The sequence below is a fragment of the Orbicella franksi genome, chromosome 15, assembly GCF_964199315.1.
Source record: "Orbicella franksi chromosome 15, jaOrbFran1.1, whole genome shotgun sequence".
Lineage (NCBI taxonomy): Eukaryota > Metazoa > Cnidaria > Anthozoa > Scleractinia > Merulinidae > Orbicella > Orbicella franksi.
In genome coordinates this window covers 1,378,915-1,401,358 of record NC_138159.1, presented here as the reverse complement: position 1 = coordinate 1,401,358, position 22,444 = coordinate 1,378,915, and the positions used below count along the sequence as shown (strand labels likewise).

At 40.1% G+C, this 22,444-nt stretch overlaps 2 protein-coding genes across 3 annotated transcripts in view; both read left to right on the top strand.

Annotated features, from left to right (window-relative positions):
- LOC145469147 (carbamoyl-phosphate synthase [ammonia], mitochondrial-like) overlaps positions 1-14,953 on the top strand; it is a 38,144-nt gene extending 23,191 nt beyond the window's left edge. Inside the window, exons 13-42 of the mRNA XM_081452836.1 lie at positions 92-187; positions 555-629; positions 935-1,049; positions 1,186-1,232; positions 1,715-1,825; positions 2,228-2,356; positions 2,769-2,913; positions 3,522-3,598; positions 3,769-3,902; positions 4,629-4,752; positions 5,247-5,321; positions 5,558-5,644; positions 5,914-6,003; positions 6,150-6,268; positions 6,654-6,795; positions 7,200-7,400; positions 7,890-8,000; positions 8,698-8,822; positions 8,901-8,970; positions 9,406-9,473; positions 9,653-9,728; positions 10,142-10,219; positions 10,358-10,465; positions 10,699-10,788; positions 11,424-11,594; positions 12,309-12,383; positions 12,525-12,623; positions 13,057-13,223; positions 13,783-13,912; positions 14,623-14,953. Coding sequence (XP_081308962.1) covers positions 92-187; positions 555-629; positions 935-1,049; positions 1,186-1,232; positions 1,715-1,825; positions 2,228-2,356; positions 2,769-2,913; positions 3,522-3,598; positions 3,769-3,902; positions 4,629-4,752; positions 5,247-5,321; positions 5,558-5,644; positions 5,914-6,003; positions 6,150-6,268; positions 6,654-6,795; positions 7,200-7,400; positions 7,890-8,000; positions 8,698-8,822; positions 8,901-8,970; positions 9,406-9,473; positions 9,653-9,728; positions 10,142-10,219; positions 10,358-10,465; positions 10,699-10,788; positions 11,424-11,594; positions 12,309-12,383; positions 12,525-12,623; positions 13,057-13,223; positions 13,783-13,912; positions 14,623-14,724 — 3,237 coding nt within the window. The 3' untranslated portion in view covers positions 14,725-14,953. The remainder of the gene's footprint in view (positions 1-91; positions 188-554; positions 630-934; positions 1,050-1,185; positions 1,233-1,714; positions 1,826-2,227; positions 2,357-2,768; positions 2,914-3,521; positions 3,599-3,768; positions 3,903-4,628; positions 4,753-5,246; positions 5,322-5,557; positions 5,645-5,913; positions 6,004-6,149; positions 6,269-6,653; positions 6,796-7,199; positions 7,401-7,889; positions 8,001-8,697; positions 8,823-8,900; positions 8,971-9,405; positions 9,474-9,652; positions 9,729-10,141; positions 10,220-10,357; positions 10,466-10,698; positions 10,789-11,423; positions 11,595-12,308; positions 12,384-12,524; positions 12,624-13,056; positions 13,224-13,782; positions 13,913-14,622) is intronic.
- Positions 14,954-17,885: 2,932 nt separating this feature from the next.
- The window catches only part of LOC145469144 (kalirin-like), a 108,589-nt gene continuing 104,030 nt past the window's right edge, over positions 17,886-22,444 (top strand). For both annotated transcript variants that reach the window (XM_081452828.1, XM_081452827.1), the window contains exon 1: positions 17,886-18,317. The gene's annotated coding sequence lies outside the window, so the exon portion shown is untranslated. The remainder of the gene's footprint in view (positions 18,318-22,444) is intronic.

The following is a 22,444-nucleotide window of genomic DNA, read 5'->3' as shown; positions in this document are numbered from 1 at the left end:
TAAGTCGTGAGTAAAAAAAAGAATGACTATTTAATTATGCATTGTACAGTAAATATGTCAGCTAACCTGCTGATTCTTGTAAACGTCTCAGGTGTCTAAAGTGCTGGTGTTGGGATCTGGAGGTTTGTCCATTGGTCAGGCTGGTGAATTTGATTATTCAGGATCTCAAGCTATAAAAGCTCTAAAGGTATTTGAAAGAATTATTTTTTATAAGTTCTCCACCCTGTGTAGATTTTTATCCTTAGGGGGTCCAATGGACTGAACTCCAGGTCTAGCAGTCTGGGTTCAAGCCCTGGCTAGGGTCATTGCATTGTGTTCTTGAGCTAGACACTTTACTCTCACAGTGCCTCTTTCCACCCAGATGTATCAAGAAATTTAATGCTGGGGGGTAACCCTGCAGTGAACTAGCATCCCATCCAGGGGAGAGTAGAAACCGATAGGCATTGGCCTGATGGGGCTCTGCTCAAACGACTTTTATTAGCTGCTATAACTTTTTATTCCACAACTGGAAATTTAAAAATACCATAGTTGTTTATTTCTTATGTATGTTGCAGGAGGAAAATATTAAGACCATTTTGATGAATCCTAACATTGCTTCTGTTCAAACTAATGCAGAAGGAGAGAAACAGGTATGATATTTTTATAGCATTAATCCTTCCCTCTCCAAGTCAAACCTCAAGTGAATTATAAATGCATGTGACCATTCAAATGAAGGCTATTTGAGCAGTACATTCATGTTCTACCATTTATTATGCTGTACTAGGTGGTTGTAACTGTTTTAAAAATCTAGGAATAAAACCTTAGGGACCACTGGGACCACTGGCATCAAAGCTATTGAGGAGAACTGGCTCTACAGTCTTGATGAATATAACTTAATATGAGGTTGTATTTTTACATAAATGTACTGGTCAATTCAGTAGCTTTTATCCCACAGGCCGATGTCGTGTACTTTGTGCCCATCACCCAAGAATTTGTTGAGGATGTCATAAGGCGTGAAAGACCTGATGGAATTCTATTGTCAATGGGTGGACAGACAGCCTTAAACTGTGGTATGCCTATCAATAAAAATAGTTCTTAGCGAGTCAGTGATTCAAATGTCTCTTCTGTAGTAACATATGAGATGGTACTAGAGCCATAAAATATTGTCCTATAACAAACTACACATATGTTCTTGTTTTTCCCTAGGAGTTGAGCTGTATGACAAAGGAGTATTACAGAGATATGGTGTTCAGGTGCCAATGCCTTTCTTACTTGATCAGTCAATCCTTAGAGACTTGTAATTGTGGGGGGAGAGAGTCAAAGTACAAACAGGCAAAATCAAAACAGTTATTTAACACAAACTTCTTAATTAGCTGTACCAATGTTCTCCTGTCTACTGTTTCTTCAGTTATCTTCCTCTTGGGTCTCAATAGAAGTTGTCATTCCAGAAACAGCCGATTTTTTATTGGAAAAATTCACATCTTTCTCAGTTTAAATTTGTTTTTTTCAATTGTGTAGATGTAAGACAACTCATTGACCTAAAATTTCATGGCTCTAAATTATTGAAAAAGGAGTAAAGTTTTGTTGTTTGTTGCTGTTTGTTTGTTTTTAAACTTACAGTGATTAAAGAGATGTATCATTGATAATGGTAACTTCCATGAAAATAAGAAATCTGCAGCTCTCTTGATTGATTCATGTTATGCAATAAAATGTGTCACTGTTCTTGTATTCCTAGGTCCTCGGAACACCAATAGAGTCAGTCAAAGCCACAGAAGACAGACAGTTTTTTGCTGACAAGCTCAAAGAGATTGGAGAGAAGATTGCGCCAAGTGTTGCTGTGGAAACAGTAAGCTAGACGGCATATCTTGAAATTGAAGGCTAAATTTTTTAAATTTGTTGCACAGAAATCCATGCCAGTCTTTCCCAATCCTATCTCACCCTTGTCTCTTTTTTCTCGAGTGAATACAGAAGCAATGCCGAGCAAGTATAGCAGTGGACCGAATTTCACTCTCTTGATTGCACTGTATAAAACTTCAGCTGCACTATTAATTTATCGTAATTATGCACACTAATTTATGCGTCAACTAAACAAGCCGTCAACATGGTGTACCCTTACTATTCAGTTCTAAATTTCCAAGATGCTATTTCGCTCTTTAATGAAAATACTCCTTGGGTCTTTGAAATGAAAAGAAAAGCTTAAAGAATACTTGACGAGCTTCAAAGTAATCACTTTGTCTCTCTGTTGTAGGTAGAATCAGCAGTGAAGGCTGCCAATACCATTGGCTTCCCTGTGATGGTTCGTGCTGCATATGCACTCGGAGGGTTAGGATCAGGCTTGTGTGAAAATGAAAAGAAATTGAGAGAAGTTGCAACACAGGTTATTTACATTTGTTGCTGTTGTTGATGATGTTGGCACTGCTGTTGTTGAAAATCTTGAAGTATAGTTTTGAAAACAATTTTTTTCTCTTTGAATTTTGTTTTCTAATGCACACTTTTTTTGCAGAGTTTACAAAACAACATGGCATGCTTTCAACATATAGCTGAACAATGCATACTCTAACGTTTCCATATACAGGGAGATCGCATTGACAGAATGGGCTTCCAGGAAATATAACTCATAGGCTTGGTTCCATAACCGTTCCAAAGCAGCAAGTTTTCAAAGTATTACAAGCATGAAGTTTTGTTCGATCTCGGCCACTGCGCCAGTGTCTTAATTATATGTTGCAACTATATCGTTGATCAGAGGACAGGCACATAAAACTGACGGTTTTTTTTTCTTCTGTCTCCAGGCACTGACTTTATCAAATCAGATTCTCATAGAGCAGTCGCTACTGGGCTGGAAAGAGATTGAGTATGAAGTGGTCAGGGATGCAGCCGATAACTGTGTTACTGTCTGTAATATGGAGAACTTTGACCCTCTAGGAGTTCATACAGGTATTACTGACCATGCTATTCAGAGAGTTTTCAATAACTGTTTAGTGTACCAGATCTTTCTCCAATCCAACTGATACTCTTTTGCTTCAAAGCGTTAGCTACTAGGCGCCCCCAAAACTAAGGGTGCATGCCATGCAGCCAAAAAGTCCCGGAAATTTCTGTTGAAAGTCAAACGGAACAGTAATTTTCTGGAAAATCCGTTCGGAAATTATAGACTACCTCCAGACGTATCCTCTTTTTCCGTTCGGAACGGAACGGCGGAAATTTACTCACCATTTGATAAATTTTTCAGTTTCCAGTCTTTCATCAGCCTTAAACAATTACGGGAAATCGAATTGTAAATTGCAAGCTCTTTCTCAGAAAGAGCTTGCAATTTACAATTCGATTGGCTGGTGTGCTGATTTTGGGGGAAAAAAACGTTACAGTTACTCAACAGTTATTGTAACCGGTTTATTCCAACAAATGGTTAACACCCCTGGTTCTGGCCAATTAGGGCCCTTTGATAGTTGCAACTCTCATAGCTATACTGTAATAATTTGCATAAGGAAATCTCAGGCCGGCACTAAGCTGTAGTGTTAACAAATTTTTCTTCTCCCTCTTCGTGTTAGGTGACTCCGTTGTCGTGGCACCAAGTCAGACTCTTTCCAATGAGGAATATCACATGCTTCGAGAAACAGCCCTCAAGGTTTGATTCAGTTTTTGCTTAACTCTACTGTGTAGTATCGTTCTAAAGATCTCACCTAATACAAAATGATTGACAAAAGTAATTTCATTGAAATTATAAATGAAATGTGAAATCAGCTTTGCTTATTCTCTGCTAAATCTTCACAAATTGTTTGCTGCTTTGTTCATCAGGTTGTCCGCCATCTTGGTATAGTTGGTGAATGTAACATACAGTACGCTCTTCACCCCAAGTCACTGGAATACTGTATCATTGAGGTTAATGCCCGCTTGTCCAGAAGCTCTGCCCTTGCGTCCAAAGCGACGGGGTAAATATCCAACGATATTTGACGACAGAAACGTCAATTATCTGTCATTGATTTGTAACTTAATTTTCAGGAAGCTAAGAGGTATACTTAGCCAATAGGGAACCACCAAGACAATAATGGTTTGATTTTGTAGAGCAGTACTCAGCAAATGACAAAAACCCATTAGGAAGCTGAGATGAACAACGATGGCGAGGACGGAAATGGATTGTAATATGGACAAAATTGAAAACGGAGACAGAAATCATAGCCAGATAACATGGAACCCAACAGTAACGGTTTGTTTCTGTAGAACAGTACTGAACAAATGAAAAGGATGGACACATTAAGAAGTGAGGATGAATAACGATGGCAAGGATGGAAGTGGATTGTAATAAGGACAAACTGCGACCTTTCTTGCAAGCAACGACTACGAACTCAGGACTATAAATGTATGATACATGTGCAGATCTGCGTGTATAATACGTGTGCTGCGGAATAAATGAGCTCAGTCACGGTAGTTTGGTGACGTACAAAATTACCTTCAAATTGGAGGAAGACTGAAAATAGTAGTTTACTAAGATAGGATGATAAAAGATGGAGAAGATTAACACGGATTACAAACGACAAACTTGAAAAATTTAGGCTAAACTTTTCTTTGTGCGCAAACCATGACGTAGCTCCTTTAAGCCCGCTTGTTGTTTAGTGTTGTTATCACTGCTTACGTTCTCTATTGCATTTCTATCGCAGATATCCGCTGGCTTTCATTGCAGCGAAACTCGCCCTTGGAATACAGCTTCCTGACATCAAGAACTCAACCACACAGCAAACAACAGCCTGCTTTGAACCTAGTTTGGATTATATTGTCACCAAGGTTAAGTTCATGTTTATTGTTTATTCATGGTTCGCGCAGCCCTTAAAAAGTCCTTGAGAAATTGCAGATGCTTTTAAAAAGTTCTCTTAAATGACATTTCTCTCCTCAAGATATTCTTCAGTGAACGTCTACCAGTAGTCCTTGAATTGTGTTGAGAAATCTTTTAACGCTTGAGACAACATAGTGTCTCTACGGACCGTCTATCGGTTTTGTCTTGCGTTCGTCGAAATTGCAGCAAAATATTAATCGCGGGGAACGTGAACGAGTTTAGTGTGCTCGAAGGAAAAAGACTCGCAGAAGAAAAAGAAAGCATCTGTGCACAGTCAAGAGACTACAGGAAAATAGGCAATATTTTTGTGTCAGCGGAAAATGGCAGTGGATAGACAGCAGTAGAAACTGAAAGCAGATTCTATGTAGTAGATAGACTTCGTGAAGCGACTACTTTCGTTTTCGGGTTTGACAATTAAGTTGTACAATTTTTTCCTGCTCTTTAGATTCCAAGATGGGACCTTGACAGATTTCACATGACTTCCAAACAGATTGGAAGCTCAATGAAGAGTGTCGGAGAGGTGAGAATTTATCATATTATTAGCCTGATTATAACAGAACGCCGAGATTATATGTGAAGCCTACAAAATGTGAGTCTGAGTCTAGAAATTTGGATCTTAGTGTAGAAGAAAATATGTTGCAGAACAAGGAAAGTGGGGAAATAATTTTGTTATTTGTCTATTGCATTACCTATTTCTGTTTTAAGAGCTTGTCGCAATTTCTTCACAGACTGACTTGTGGGCATTTTGTTCGTTAGGTGATGGCAATTGGTCGAACGTTTGAGGAGAGTTTCCAGAAGGCCTTACGTATGGTTCATCCCTCAGTTGACGGTTTTGTATCAAAGGTAGGTCTTCGCCGAAGCAAACCAGGACGGTTTGTTAACGTTTCTTATCCATCGTATGTAAAACAACAACGTGAAATGACAAAATTCTCTGTTTTGGGGGAACATGAACCGCGACGATGAATTTTCGATTTTTATGTTTTGAATCATGTGAACGCTGCCTTTTCATATTTAACTTCGTTCGTGCCTAAAAGACATATCGAATGGATGAAAACAGTTGTTCACAGTTCCCTTGCAGAACTTGCTTTCTTTCTTTCTTTGCTCTTTTGCAGCTTCCCAGCATGCATCAAGAATTATCAGACGGCAGACTTGACGACGAGCTGGTTGTTCCGTCAAACACTAGAGTGTACTCCGTCGCCAAGGTGAGAGAGAAACTCCATAAAGTTCAGTTCCTGTTTTATTTTTTGGGGTGTGTTTTGTTTGTTTGCTTTTTTTCAGTCAGAAGCTTGTTTTGTTCAGTTCAGAATCGTGTTTGACACCAACTTGGGTTTTCACTTTTCGTCAACAGGCGTTACACGAGAATTACTCCGTGGACCAAATCCACGAATTGACCAGCATCGATCGGTGGTTCTTACACAAACTGCGTCGTATTGTGGAAATAGAACGAGACATGAAGAAGCAGGAACTGTAAGCGTTTTGTTAATCAAAACATTTCAATCCTTACACAAACTGCATCTTATTGTGGAAATAGAACGAGATATGAAGAACCAGGGACTGTAAGCGTTTTGTTAATCATAACATTATTTTTAATCCTTGGGTATTAAAGTTTGGCTTCCTGACTTTACAGCATTGCCTTCTGTCAGCGGAATATGTACCACTTTCGGCAATTCCTCGCGCCCTTAGAAAATACTCGAAAAACTTCCGTTATTTATTATCCAATGAAACCAAAGTGCGAACACTCGCGAGTACATCCGAAAGTTGTCGTCATGACGTTATATTGCTAGGCAACTGCCCTGACGAATGCCACGGGCTCGTTAAATCCCTATAGTAAGCGTGTTCTGTTGAATTTCAGAGGATCTTTACAGCGGGAAGATTTGTTAGAGGCCAAACAAGCTGGGTTTTCCGACAAACAGCTAGGAAGGATGATTGGAGTACAAGAGAACGACGTGAGGAACGAGAGAATCAAACAAGGAGTTAAACCCTGGGTTAAACAGGTACGTAACTTGCTAAACAGGTATGTCAACTTATTCATCGGGTTTTGAGGAAACCGTAAATATGTGAAAGTGTTTCAAGTGGTTCAACTCGTGCAAGTCTATCCCCAGAATTTTGGTAGGTTGCGCTAAGAGTTCGCTAGTACTCTACCCAATAGGCCATTTCCGAATTACTTTTAGCCTCTTTCTCAAGGCAAGGCTTGGTGCCCATCCTTCCATATGAAAATGATATTTCATTCACGTGCAAATTAAATTCATTTTCATTCGAATGGTTGTGCACCAAGCCTCGCTTTGATAGAGAGGCTCGGAAATGGACTATTATACTCGTCGACTCTGGTACAAGACAACGTGGAAGCGACTTGCGTTGCGTAGTTGTTGAACTCAGATGCATTTTCTTTGCTCATCAGATTGACACAATGGCTGCCGAGTACCCAGCTAAAACAAACTATCTGTATATGACGTACAATGGCCAGGAACATGACTTGGTGTTTGATGATCATGGTGTTATGGTCCTTGGATGTGGTCCTTATCATATCGGCAGCAGTGTGGAGTTTGATTGGTGTGCGGTGTCCTGTATAAGAACTTTGAGAAACCTTGGAATCAACACGGTAAGGTTGTATGAAGAGGGCCTCCCGTGGAGGAGGGGGTGGTACATTCCCTTGATCCATTGAAAATTTCACTTTTTTCCCTTGTTCCCTATTAATAAATTCCATTGTTCCCTAAAATGTTTTTGTCAATATTCCCTTTAACAGTAAAGATATCCCTTTTTCCCTCAAATTTATCCCAAAAATATCCCTTGTTCCCTTGAAATAAATGTTCCCTTGTTCCCCAAAATCCCTGGGAGGCCCTCTATAAAGAGGGTTCAGCATCAGTTTAACGTGATGAGGGACGAGAATCAAAAATGTAGACAGGATGCGGGAATGACAGAAATTCTAATCGCGGGATGCGGGATAAAGATAGGTCAGCGGGAGTGGAATTTGCTCATTTTGAAAGGCAGGATGCGGATAGTTTTGATAACGACGGCGAGATGCAGGCTTTAAGGGCTTTTGGCTGTAGAAGTTTCTGTTGACAACAAAGCTTTGTATTTTTATGATTAGGTTGTTGTGAACCACAACCCCGAGACTGTCAGTACAGATTATGATGAGTGTGATCGCCTGTACTTTGAGGAACTTTCCCTTGAAAGAGTCTTGGACATCTATCAACAAGAGGTAATGAGATTCATTTGTCTGTAACGGTTTTAATCAAGTCATAGAATTCATATCTAAGTACAGTCCAACCCCCCTACTGACGGCCACCTCTCCACAACGGCAATGGGCACCAAAGCGCGTCCCAAACTACCAAAATAAGCTATACTAAGCAATTTTTTTTTTTTAAAGAAAACTGTTGTACCCTCCGAAAACAGCAAGGGTCATATTACACCCCTACCTCCCCGTAACGGCCACCTCTCTGCAACGGCCACTTTCCTCTGCCCTCAAGGTGGCCGTTGTGGAGAGGTTGGACTGTAATCAGAAGGCTAGGGGGTGTTTTCACATGACATCACGGTCATACTGGTGTCTCAGTGCAAAAAACGGCGGCCATGTTTGTGTCTCAGACCAATCCGGTGGGAGTTGAACTCCTTTCTTATCTTAACAGTTTTGTTCCAAACGCTCTATTCACTACAGTAGCGAATGGCCTAAACGCGAGACAAACGCGTAAGGAATGCCAAGCGCGGGAAAAATTGCAACCGCTGGTAAGCGCGGGAAAAATTGCAACCGCTGGTAAGCGCGGGAAAATGTGTAACCGGCAATGAATTGTGGGTGGGTGGGTGATCTGGGGGCGATAGTGAGTCTCTTATTAGTTGATGTGATGCTGTGAAAACCGTCGGCTAAGGATTTCCATTTGTTTATTTTTACTTTTATATTGTAGGTGTGCAAAGGTGCTGTTATCTCAGTTGGTGGTCAGATTCCTAACAACCTTGCACTGCCTTTGTATATGAATGGTGTCAATGTCCTGGGTACCTCCCCCCTGATGATCGACGCGGCCGAAGAAAGGTAACACCCCTTCCCTTGTACGGACGAAAGTTTTCTTCTGCTTAAGCAATCTTATGAAACCATTTTCTTTACCTTCAGATCTCGATTTTCTGCAATTCTTGATGAGATTGGTGTTGGACAGGCCCCGTGGAGGGCTGTGTCATCTGTGGTGAGTATTAATTAAACGGCTTTGTTTAACGCTCGTGGTGGACTGCCATATAAAAAAAAGTCGGGGACGCTCGTCGGAAGATCTGAATTAAACCCCTAAAGGAGACCACTTAGACTAAAACAGAATAGGCTTGATTACCAGCCGCTGTTCAAGAAGGAAACCCGCGCTAGTATACCGGACTCGAGAGACCGACGGAAATCGAGCCTAAAAAAGGAAATAAGCTTTTTTATATATTATTTCTTCGAGTGCACCCTAAAGGATACTTTGACAGCTAAAAGTAGTGACGTTTCGTTATCAATACCCTAACTAAGTCAGAATCCTTGATTTATACCTCTAAGCGAGATGCCGAGAATCCCCTTTCTTTCACGTGGGAGGTTTTACGAGTCATTTGTGAATTTAGTGTTGAGACTGCATCTCCACTATGTTTTGTTGCAGGATGACGCACTGAATTTTGCTGCCACTGTGGGTTACCCATGTCTTCTGAGACCTTCCTACGTTTTAAGGTAACAGTCAGTCGTGAATCTTTATATAACTGTGCTGCATTTATTCAGATACATAGATCATTTTTCTGAAAACTGTCGTCAGACTTGTGTGTTCCACTTTTTCTGATAGCTTTTTCAAATTCAAGGGGTTTTTGTGCTTTTTTGTTGTTGATTAAAATTTAATTTTGTTTCCTTTACAGTGGATCAGCCATGAATGTTGCTTATGGTCCAGTGGAGTTGAAGAAGTTTTTAGAAGAAGCTGCTAGAGTGTCTCAAGTGAGTTAAATCAGTTATCATTTCCACGCGTTTTACAGATAAAGTTTCGATCATTCTTCTTTGATTATATTTGTTCGGTTTTCTCTCTAGTGTAGTTTCACAGAACTAGAATTCTGTGATAGATTGATGGCTTAAAATGTTGGAATAAAGCCTTCGCAAAATGTAATAAATCGCTCGTTTTTCTTCTGTTTCGTTTCGTGTTTGTGCTGTGTTTGTAATCATTCGAATGAAATCGCGTGACAAAGCCTATCGTAACTGTTGGTCGCCAAGGAAAGCCTGAATTATCCAGACACTGCACATTCCGTCAAAGTTTTCTACCAGCTAAACCCAGTTATATATCACTAACAGTAAACATTTAATTAGCATGATATCAAAGATGGTGTAAGTAAAATAATTTTATTTTGTGAATTCAGGACCATCCTGTTGTGATGACAAAGTTCATTGAAGGTGCGCGTGAAATCGAAATGGATGCAGTGGCTAAGAACGGAAAGGTGACTGATCGTACTTTCATTTAAGCTAACGTTAATGAGACGAAGAAAATGTTAGAGCGACATACCTGATAAAAAATATTACTTGACTGAAGTGTCCTGTCTAGCCAGCAGCTGATGCTGTTGTCTGTTTATCTACAGGTTGTCGCTCATGCTATTTCTGAGCACGTAGAGAATGCTGGTGTTCATTCAGGAGATGCTACCTTGATCTTACCTCCACAGACCATCAGTGAAGAAGACATTACACAGGTTGGTCGAATTAATTGGGCGTTGGCTGACCACGTGCGGCCACGTGCTTACGTTTAAAGGCAGCGACAGATTGCAGATTACATTATTTATATAGGCGGGGCTGAGCACTTGCTAGCAGCGAGGATTGTATCACTTGAAATAAAGGGGCGGTGGTTACTGTGCAGTTTGTGAATCGGAGGATTTAGCGAACCGTGCTTTGTTTTAAGCACAATTTCTACCTGTTTAACTTTTAGGTCAAAGAGGCCACCAGGAAGATAGCTGAGAAGTTCAACATTTCCGGTCCGTTCAACACGCAGTTTTTGGCCAAAAATAACGAGATTATGGTAAGCATCAGTTTCATCTGTACTTACTACACTGAATTCGTGACAAGCAAATTGAAAATGGCTTATGTTGTAGAGAATGAGAGCCCGCCAAAGAGCGTTAACCCAGAAAATGGCAATCGTTTGCGATTTGTGGCTGTAAGCTGTCTGAGCGTCATACGTGGGATGAGAAGAGCATGGATGTCCCCGTGGTGAGAGCGCTCACCTCACCACCGGGTTCGATTCCGGCCCGGTGCCATATGTGGGTTAAGTTTGTAATTGGTTCTCGCCTTGCTCCGAGGGTTTTTCTCCGGGTTCTCCGGTTTGCCTCCCTCCACAAAAACCAACATCTCCAAATTCTAATTCGACCAGGATAGAGGACCTGCATGAAAATCAGATAAGGTTGATGTGGCTTCCTCTCTAAATATTTTAATGAGTTAGTTGCCAATTTCTCCTTGACCTGGTGATGTTTCTCCAGGTCCTTTGGGATACGGTTCTCCCAGAGAGGTCTGGGATATCGGGCTTCTGGGACAGTCTCCAAAAATACCCGGAACCGGGACGGGGAAAGGGGAGGAGCAGAGATACGAGATTTCCAGGTATACCTAACTTAGCTCCACCTTCCTGGACTAATGCTGTCTTTTCATATTCCTCTTTCACAGGTGATTGAATGCAATCTGCGCGCGTCTCGCTCGTTCCCATTTATCTCCAAAACAGTTGGCACAGACTTCATCGGTGTGGCTACCAAAGTGATGGTGAACCATCCTCTTGACGAACATGCGCTTCCAAACCTGGACACGCCCCTACAGCCGGTTGGATATGTCGGCATCAAGGTTTAACCTCAGTTCACTTGTTACTGGTACAAGGCCAGGGCTCCGGCTGATCAACTATCACAGTTTCCACAGACCAGGAAAAAATTAGAGTTTTTTTTTGTATGAATGAGGCTAACATCTAAATTATATTTTAAGATTGCTTATTGCGTTCGTGTTATTGCGATCTTAATTCTCGTTGTCAACGAAAAAGAAATGTAAATTGCGACTCTCCACTTTATCAGACTTGTTATGGTTAGCCTGTTTTAGGCGTTGTGTTGGTTGGGGGCGACAAAAAAATTGGCAAGATAAAAAGTGGGATGGGTTCAGTGCGCTCTACTCTTTTATATAATTTTTTTCCTCGCCGTTTTTTTTTTTTTTTTTTTTTTTTTTTTTTTCCACTGCTTCAATGCTTCCCAACTAACGGAACGAATTGAACATGCTATACTGATTATGGCCAGTAAAAACTTTTTTCTGCTTAGAAAGAAGTCAGTGAATTTTTCCTATGAGTGGCAATCTACTTCGTGATTGTCGTTAGAGGGCCGGTGTAAGCACAAAAATTGTTATAGAAACAAACAAAAAAAAAACAGAAGATTGAATTTCGCGACATCAACTTTACTACGTTATTTCTGCATGGTCAGTTTCCGTCTTAAAACGAGCATGTTTGCTCCTAATAGTGGTAACTAACTCGGGTTGCTAGCATGATGGTTAAGAGCATGCGTGCATCTTTTTCTTCAGGCGCCCATGTTTTCTTGGCCAAGACTGCGTGACGCCGATCCGCTGTTGAGATGTGAAATGGCTTCCACTGGAGAGGTGAGGTGACAGCTAAATGGAAAAACACTACGATAAATTGAAACCATGGTTTCAAATCCCTTGTAGTCTAAAAGAATATACTGTTGTTTTATAACCGTTTCATTTCAAATTCTAAAATACAGCTTGTATATTTTTGTGTAGGTTGCTTGTTTCGGAGCCAATGCCAAAACCGCTTTTCTCAAGGCTTTGATGTCAACTGGCTTTCGTCTGCCTAAAAAAGGCATTTTGATTGGTATTCAGGTAAGATGATTGACAGAGTATCTACGATTAACCAAATTTTATTTCGTAAGTTGTGTTATAAATTTTATACGTTTAGTCACACTGACATTCATGATAAGTGCTTCTAATTTCTTAATATTCAATCCAGCGCTCAAACTTTACCGTTGTTGTAACGATTAAAATCTGATTTTCTCGTTTCTGGAAGTAGTTTTCAAGTTGCTCCTCGATTTGGTGGTTACACTTGACTCGTCACCAGTCTTCTGTTGTGAGGAAAATTAGTCACGCGCGGGGGATGATGGGCAGGACGGATCAACCAGCCTCGTTCCAGGGCTTTTTCCATGAATGAGGTTGACAAAAGACCACTTGGAACGAGTCAGGAGTGACCATTTTGAATTAGCTACGTGGTGTAACCCAATTTATATTCACTTTGCTTTTCTCTTGGTATTTTTAACAGCAATCCTTGCAGCCAAAGTTCCTACCAACGGCCAACAAGCTGCACCAACTAGGATTCACTCTGTACGCTACAGAGGCCACAGCACAGTATCTGAATGAGCACAATATCCCAGCGGAGCCTGTAGAATGGCCGCTACACAGCGTCGGTGTCAATCCAACAGCTACGAGGTAAGAAACGCGCTTGGCGGGTCATTAAAATTAACAAATCTCGGCAAATCAAGTTACCTGTCTAAAAGCTGGACATCCACACAACTTAACGTTCACAAAGGCTGACTCCAGCATAAAATATGGCGTCCAGACAAGACTCGTCGTTTACAGAAAACCTGACGTGCACACACTCGATATCCTGACAAATGTTCTAGAGCGACTTTCAGATGCCTTTAATGAAATCAGAGAATAGAGAGCTTAGCTAGCGGCAAGAACACGTGATCAAAGGGTTAGCGCAGTGGGGAGTGCGCTTGCCTCCAACCGATGTGGCCCTGGTTCGATTCCGGCCCAGTGTGGGTTCCGTTTGTTAATGGTTCTCGCCTTGCTCCGAGGGTTTTTCTCAGGGTTCTCCGGTTTTCCTCCCTCCTAATAAACCAACATCTCCAAATTTCAATTCCACCTTGATAGAGGACCTACATGAAAACCAGGTAAGGCTGATGTGGCTTCCTCTCTAAATATTATAATTCATTTTATTTTTTTAAAGACTGCCCCGTTTCTAATTTTTGCCGTTTTGTTGCAGACTGATCCAAGACAAAGAAGTCGACCTCGTGATCAACTTGCCCAATCAGAACACCAAATACATCAAAGATAACTACCTTATAAGGAGATCGTCCATCGACACTGGGGTTCCACTCATTACCAATTTAGAGGTAAAGCGTCACGTGTTTATTTAGCCTTCACTGATAAGTTCCTCGTCCGTTTAGTAACCCTATAAGACTCACGAGGACCATGTAGACTTCTGAAAACACTAATGGCGTTGATTTTCCATGGTACGATGCGCGAACCAACTTGTAAGAGATTTTTAAGACTGGTTCGGTCCTGCAGGCTTGTTCCAAGGCCCCATCCACACTACCCCGGAGAAATTTAAAATCGGAGTTTTCGCTCTGAAAACTCATCAAATGTTTTCCGTCCACACTACGCCGGAGCAATTTAAAAACGTAACAATCACCGGTCATTTTGGATTTGTGTTTGAGGAAAACTCGATCAGGAAATCACTTGATTATTGTAATCTCATCGTTTTCGAAAAGCTTGGTTTTCAAAAAGTTTTCCGTCCCGCACTAAAACGCAAAGCCGGCGTTCTCAAATTCCTCCGGTTTCAAAAGCGTTTTCGAAAAGCTCCGTATTCGTGACGTATTAGTGTGGACGGTAAGCCTAACCGGAAAAATAAAACTGCGTTTTCAAATTTCTCCAGGGTAGTGTGGACGGGTCCAAAGTTGCCTACAACTTTTTTTCAAGAAGCATAACAGCTTTTTACTTGACTTAACTCACGCACTTCTCGTGAACTCCCTCACGTAATTTAATCAAAGCCCTTTCATTAAATGTGTCGTTTTTATTTGTTTGTTTCCTTTCTTCTCTTAAGGTTGTGAAGATGTTTGCCGAAGCTCTCTCGGAGACTGGCAAAATCGATGCCACTTCTCTCTTCCACTACCAGAAGTCGTCAAACAGAAAAGCAGTGTCCTGAAAAAAAAAAAAAAAAAAAAAGACGCGATAATCTCCCGAAAAAGTTCATTAACTTCTGAAAACTTCCTGTATTTAAGTAGCGACGTTTCGCCCCGAAAAGTTAAGCTTCATCTGAAAGTAATATTTTAGCCGTCAAACGGTGTAATTCCTAAGAAAAAAAAATTGTCGGGTAAATATTTTTGTAGTAGTGTTATAAACTATAAATAGCAAGGGCGGAAGAAAATAAACAAGACGCATTAAATGCCGCTTTGTGTGGTGGTTTCTCTTGGGTTAATTAACCATAAACCGTAACTGTCGTAACTTGCCGAGACTTACGTTTTGAAAAAAAGTGTATTCGTTGCGTTGTTCTGTGAGAGGAGCTAATTTTCCCGCCAAAACACTTACCACGCGCGTCACGGATACTGAGCAATAAGGTCTAGAGCTGCTGCAACCTCGATCCCAGGCTCCATCTCCTTTGCCTTCCCTGTCGTTGGAAGGCCCAGTATTGGTCATTATGCTTTGCGCGCCTTTGTTGTTGTTTTGGTTTTCAAGGGAGCGAGGCGTCTATTGTTTTCGAGTTCTATTCTGGCGACAAACGGAAGAATCCCCAGAATTTTCAACATCACAAAAATGGTCGCCAAGAGATCGCAGCGTGCAGTGCTTAATGGGCAATACCGAGTCTTTGAAGAGAGAGATTCGGAGAGAGGTGGGTCTTTCCTTAACGACAGAGGTGAGAGACCATGGGATCGAGTTTGGATCTGCTGATTTTTCTTTAATTTTTTTAATGATTCTTGCTGGTTTAGCTCGTAAAATTGGCCACTTGCACTGTGCCTGGTGAAATTTTAACTTGTTACTGCAGAGAAACAGTTAATGTTCAAGTATCATTTTCCTGTTTGTAAATTAAGCTTAAAGGAGCTCAGTCACAGTATTTTGGCCACGTACAAAATTACCTTTAAATTGAAGGAAAGCTGAATATTGTAAATTACTAAGAAAGAAAAACACCAAAGAGATAATAATAAACCATAACGGAACAAGGATGCAAAAGGTTAACACGGACAACAAAGGCCTGATTATGTGAATCTTGTAATTAATCTCATATTGCTTTAATACATAATCAGTTATAAGCTTCTTGGTTCGTACTGCAAGCCGGAAGGCTTTTTGATAACCTCTGTTTTAGTACGTGCAGTCCGTTATGCAGGTAACTAAGGGATGGACCATCTGACTTTTGAGGGAGGGGTGAGTGATATTGAAAAAATATCCCGTAAGCATACTTGTACCAAGAAAAATTCATGCACACCACCAGTGCCGAAAAAAAATTCACGCACGTTCAGTGATTGAGACAAAAAAAGTATGTTACACGAAGAAAAAAATACCATGCATTCGAATGCATACGCGCGTCCCTAGAAAAAATTTCCTAGTGCATGTAAGAGTTAGAATAAAAATTTGTGCCTGTACCATTTCACCCACACATCCCCTTAAAAGTCAAAATGGTCCACCCGTAAGGGTTGATGATTAAATCTAGTTTCCATGGTACCCCAAATGAATCTCTTTCCAATCCTTAAATTAGTTTCTATAAAATGCAATAAGCAGATTCCTTAAAACATGACATTTTAAGCCACTTAGAGTAGCAGCACCTTATGAATGGGATTTTGTGCCTTTGCAGGTCACCCCAAGCATTTCGCAATGCAATTTGGTCAAGAATTTTCCAGTACCTATTACGATCTTAGGTGGAGGAAGGCACTGTGAGAGTTAAGTGTCTTGGCCAAAAACACGACATAATGAGCCTGGCAAGGCTCAAACTCAGACCTTTTATTCACAACGCAAGTTTACGAACTAACTTATACAACGTTAACTAGGCCCTTCATTTTCTCTACATCGACTAAGAGTATTTGTGTTCCGCCTTACTAGGACACTAGCTGACCCCGGGTCTCTTCCTCACCCCACCCCCCTCAGCTATTTGCCCGGTAGTCCTCGGGTATAGAGCAGGCTGGTACCATGAAAATAAATAAGCTTATTACCGAAAGCGCAAAATGAGGGTAATGGATAATTGGGTCGTTCTTTACCCTGAACATCTCGCCAGTTTAAGATATCGTTCCCAATTGCACGTACTGTGATCGACTCTAAAATGACAGAAATTAGGAACTGTGGTAACTAGCCGACTACGTAGGAAATGCTCAAGGTTCTTGGGATTTTGCTTTCATCACTAGCGAGAGAGTAATAGCTCTAAGAACTATAAAAGAACTATAAAAGCTTAGAAATAAATCGGCTTCCTCGGAAACAATGGATTTTTCATGCGTTTGTGTAAGCGTTCTTCTAACAAGAATCCAATATCGTGCAAGTTTTATTTATCTTACTTCGGAGGGGGTTACTTTTTTCCAAGGGAGGGTTGAAGGGAGGTGCGCATCAAACTACAGACGTGTAACAAGCGCGGTGTAATATTTCGCGTTTTGTAATAGAAATTTCGTGTTAGATGTATTTGTTAGAATGGCGCAAACTTTTGATGTTTTTAAAAATCACTTGCAACAGGTAGCACAACTAAAATGATCTTGTTTGCCGAGAACACCTGGCTAGCTATGGGACGGTCCCAATTTAAGACAAAGGCCCATGGTCTTCAAGTACGATCCAAGTTAAACTTGATTGAGAATCAACTGGTAAATTCTCCTTACAGTGTCAATACGTTATCAGGTAGACGAGTGATAAAAGTAAAGGAAATCATCAACGAGCTTGATGAAAATCCTGGGAGATTGTTCGAGTTTGGTCTAAAAACTATGAACAATTATAGATTTAAATCAACATGTGACAAAGGGTGCAGTTAATTATTTCCGCCGCAGATCTACATTTTAAAGAGGACATCTTTTATGTGTGCGAGGGAATTAGCATAGAGCCAAACCATAAGGCTCACATCCGCTCTAAACAATGGCCAAGTCCCTCACGGTCTATTGTGACGTCAGACAGTTTCCTGAATCGGCTCCGGTTTTGTAAGGATGCTTTCGATACTTGAAATAACTTATTTGATTTTGACTAATAATAATTGATTAAATTTCTGTCTGGAAATCTACTATTTCATTTAAACAAGTAGTCGCTTTTTAGCTCTAAATATACAATCCCGAGTCGGTAGATAATCATAGAATTGTGTTTTTCCACAAAGAAAAATCATTTTGTTCCCTAATTGCCGGACGTCACATAACATTGACAACTTGGCCCTATTAAACTTTAAAACCCTTTGCAAATTTTGCATATTTATCTAGTAAATCCCTTCTAAAGTTTCTCACTGCGTAATAATGCAGCCATGTTTTTAATCAAATAAATGACAGGCGAAAGATTTATGAAAAAACAGACGAGCGCGGCTTGGCTAGGTCTATTTTGGTCGCATCAATGCATACAAACAATAACTAAAGTTTTGAACTGCAATAGGAAAGTGAAATGTCAGGGCAAACAAAGGCGCCCTAAGTGGACTGTGCTTTTGTTTGAATTTAGTTTCCTGTACCGAGAGAATATTCGCCTCGCTGTGAAACCAAAATCACCGACGTTATTTTTAAAGGAGTCTTCCCGATTTAAACTGCGAAGTGAAGGCATTGGATAACAAGAAAAGTGCTTACTTCGAGGACTGAAGTGGTAAGCCATTGAAAATTTATTCATAAAGTTAACATGTTAAAAACAATGTAGATTTTAGCATTCATATGAAAACTGTGAATGTATCTTTGACAACTGTGAACATTTTAAGACTGCTCAATAGACGTCTTTCACTTACGAGGACACTGTTTAGAAAATACAACAGTGAAATAACGGGTTTGCATCCGTACGAAAGAAAGGTTACGGGTGAATGGTAGAGACATGTGTTTAAATAATCGTGTTTAGCCGCACAATCTCTCCGCCTCACTCAAAAACGTGGTGTTTTCATGTCACCGGCGCCTTTCGTACCGGATACGACCAATCTATTCAAACTTTCGCCACCGAAGTTATATTTCACTGATTTCAGACGAACAAGAAATGAGGCTATGATAAGCATTTAAAGGGAACACATCTGCAGCGAGCGAGAAAATTCCGTCCGACCTTATATGCGTGACTTTGTTAAGTAATATATTCGAAACGTGCAACTTTTCTATACAAAGCTTATAATTTAGGTCAAAGATGACTTAAGGCAAAATCGGATGAAGCGTTTAGCCTTTATGTTCTCTTATCCTTACAAAGTACTTAAGCGTTTTAAGAAATGTCGACTTTAACTCGAGGATTTCAGATTAAAGCGATAGTAAAATTATGGAGATAGAAATTCAGTTTTCTCGAGAGATGGCGGTTATGAAGTTTCTAAAGACAAACCGTAGAGTTAATAAAACATTACAATGGAAACAGGTGTAAGCCAAGACATGATATTTACGTTGCTTTTCCTATGTTTTAGCTGCTTTAAATCGAAAATGCGAATACACGTATAATTCATGATTAACCTCTATTAAGATTTCAATCAATCTTCCTGTCTTCGCGCTTTTATCTCGACTCTATAAATAAGAACGTTGTATTGTTCGCGGACCCTTCGCGGCTGCTAATTAAAAACTACAACCCTAAGTTATTGCTAAACGGAAAAGGTTTGCAACAAAAGTTACAAAAACATCGATCTCCAAAAGCACTTTCTAAATAAGTTGCTGTTATTGTGAAAAGACGCAATTTGCAAGCCGTTAAATTTCGCGCCAGGCTAGTTTGCTGGGAAAACAACCAAATTTGATTAAGCGTTCTTTTTACCTTATAAGTCCCCCACAGGTACCTCTGACGGAGCCTTAGATATGAAACAAGAGCATGTAAATAAGACATGTATTTTATGGTGTTATTTTACTCGTAGAAACAAAAGATGTCTGATAAATCTTTCCGGGATCGGAGTTTCTAAAGTAATTTGATTAGTAAAATCTAGTCTAGTCCCGCAGCGCGTTCTAGGTAAATTTTTGCGGTTACAAATTGGTGGACTCCCTGACTAGGAAATTGAAAAGCGTGTTTCATTTATCCGGATTAACGAAGAATCTATTCAATCCGATCAAATCCAGGGGCTCGTGAAATCACAAATTAAATGGAAAAGCGTTCTACGATTGGCCATTACAAACTAATAGCCGTCAAATGAATTAAGAGGCAATTATCAAAATAAGGGCACACGTTTAAACAGAGATCACCCAAAATATACGAAAATGGTCAATAAAAAGCTACTGGAAGTTTCTTTTTGACTGCGCCAGCAAAAATGATTTGATAATCCATGGAAATATAAGGTGATTTAGTTCTCCCCTGATTATTGCCCTCTTGATCCTGAGCATTTACTGATGGTTTGTTTTATTCTCATTGCCTGACTGCTTGGTGATGTATAGAAATTGTAAGGAGAAATTAGATTTTTGTCACTGAGGGGGCCCCGCCCCCTTGCAACCAGGCTTTTTTCCTTGCAAGCGTTATTTCCCGGATGCATCAGTAGCTTTAGGCACGAGGCAGCGTCCACACTGCGCCGGAGAAATTTGAAAACGCAGCTTTATTTCTACAGTTAGGCCTACGGTCTACACTAATCCATCATGAAAGCGGAGCTTTTCGAAAACCGCTTTTCGTTTTCGTGTAGACGGAAAACATTTTGATTCCCCTGCCCGAATTTCCCTCATTCACAAATGCAAAATGACAGATGATTGTTGTGTTTTTAAATTCCTCCGGCGAAGTGTGGACGGAAAACATTTGATGCGTTTTCCGAGTAAAACCTCCTTTTTCAAATTCCTTTGTCGTATTGTGAGCGGGGCCTTACAAAAGTTTATGTCGTTCATGTAGTTCTCGTAAATCAGCTGATTACTTTTTGTGGCGCTGAGTTTTACCGCACATATATATTTTTTCACTTAAAAATTATTGAAATTTGCGAGGCTGGTGTTTGGATCTTATTAACTGTTTGCGAACGTTATAAGAATCATTTCTGGATAGGAAATAACTGCACAATTTCCATAGACTTCGGCATTTCGGAGGCTATTTTCAACTGTTGGCAAAGTTTTCCAAGTTGTTTGCGTTGTCTCCAGCTCCAATGAAGAACAAAATTACTAATTAGTCAATAATCTGTAATCTGTTTTATAGCATTTCTAGCTATACTGAACAGATCATCTTAAACGACTTAAGTCATTTGAAAGATTACTCTAAATTTCTTGCCTGTCGATTAAAATATCACCACTTAGAAAAGAGGCTACTGCAGTGGACCATGCATATAACTAATGTAATATTATTTTCAAATATTTAACTTGAAAGTTTTATTTTAAGCCAATGAGAGCGTTCAATGCAATTTGTTAACCTGTTTGATGCAGCTCATGTGCCAATTTACGTGTTTGTTTATCAATAGTCTGATATTTTATACGTTAAGAATAGTGATCTGTTTCAGTCTCACATTCAATTGTTCACTCTTAATCTCTGCAAAGACAAGAACAATGTATATTAGTGAGACAAAGAAATTAACCAAAAATGTATGAATTCCTTCATCGAGCGAAAGTTTGCTCGTTAGAGGCTAAGAATGGTCAATTGGACCGATTTACGGCGAAAAAGAAAGTTTTGGAGAAATTTTGTGCTTTTCTTTAATGGCTGCAATAATCCAGCAATTTCTCTAAATCTCTCAACCACTTTTGTCTTACGGATTGGGCTAAGGCTGGTCTCAAATAATTTCTTGTAATACCAGTGATCAAACCGTTTATTCCCCATATGTCAACGCTCAATTTTAGTTCAACATTTAGAGGACAAAGCAGTTGCTCATACTGATACCTCAAAAACAGCTTGTAGAAGGTAGGGCCCGTTTAGCGAGTCAAGATGCAAGTGAATCACAGAAACTGTTCCGTTTATCGAGTTGTGATGTGAATGTGAAGTTATGTACAATATGCACTTAGGGTCTAGATTTTACCATCAATAAAGTAATCCCTTTTAAAAAAATCTCTTCGGCAACAAAATCTCACAGTAAGCAGGCAGTTAATCTCCGGTGATAATTTCATTGGACAAGAAATCTCTCCGGACGGAACCCTCTCTGAGTGTCACTCCAAGAATTGGTAATTCTCTCTGCTCTCCTGTCATTGCACTATAATTAAGCCTGATAACGGACATTTTATAACAGTCAACGGACATCTGAGAACCTGTCTTTCGTTAAAAGAAAAAAACAAACACTTCCGAGGAGACACTAGTTGATGTTGAATACGAGATCAAATTCGATTTGGGGGAGCAACCTCTTTACGGTACCTACCCACATCCGGATTTCGTTTTCAAACTGTGAGAGTTGTCAACATTATGCACATATTGGAGTAAAGCCTAATGCCTGGAGTCGTTTCAATTTTACAACAACCTATAGAATAGTTCAAACCAGACAAAACCTTGCTGCGATCAGGCGTTCTTTTCCACCGTCACAGCGGAAAAAAGAACGCTGATCGAAGAGTAGACGACCCCCTAAGATATAAGGTCGCTTCTGAAAGACAGCCCTTACTTTCCATTACTAGTGCCAGGTTGCTTCGCGGGCGCTTTCTAAGGGAGATCCCCCGAGACGAATGGTTGCTATAGGTTCCGACACTGTCTGTATTAGAGAGAGTTGACAGCATGTAATGATTTGACCAATATTTGATTTGAGAAACAGTGCGGTAAAGACAATGATCTCTACGTGAAACTATCTCAGAGGAGGATTTTTTAATTAGTTATTTGCGGACAAAAATCCTACTTAAAAAGTTTAGCACATAATTAAAATTAGAATTTGGAAGCCATTCTGTATTGTTCGTTAA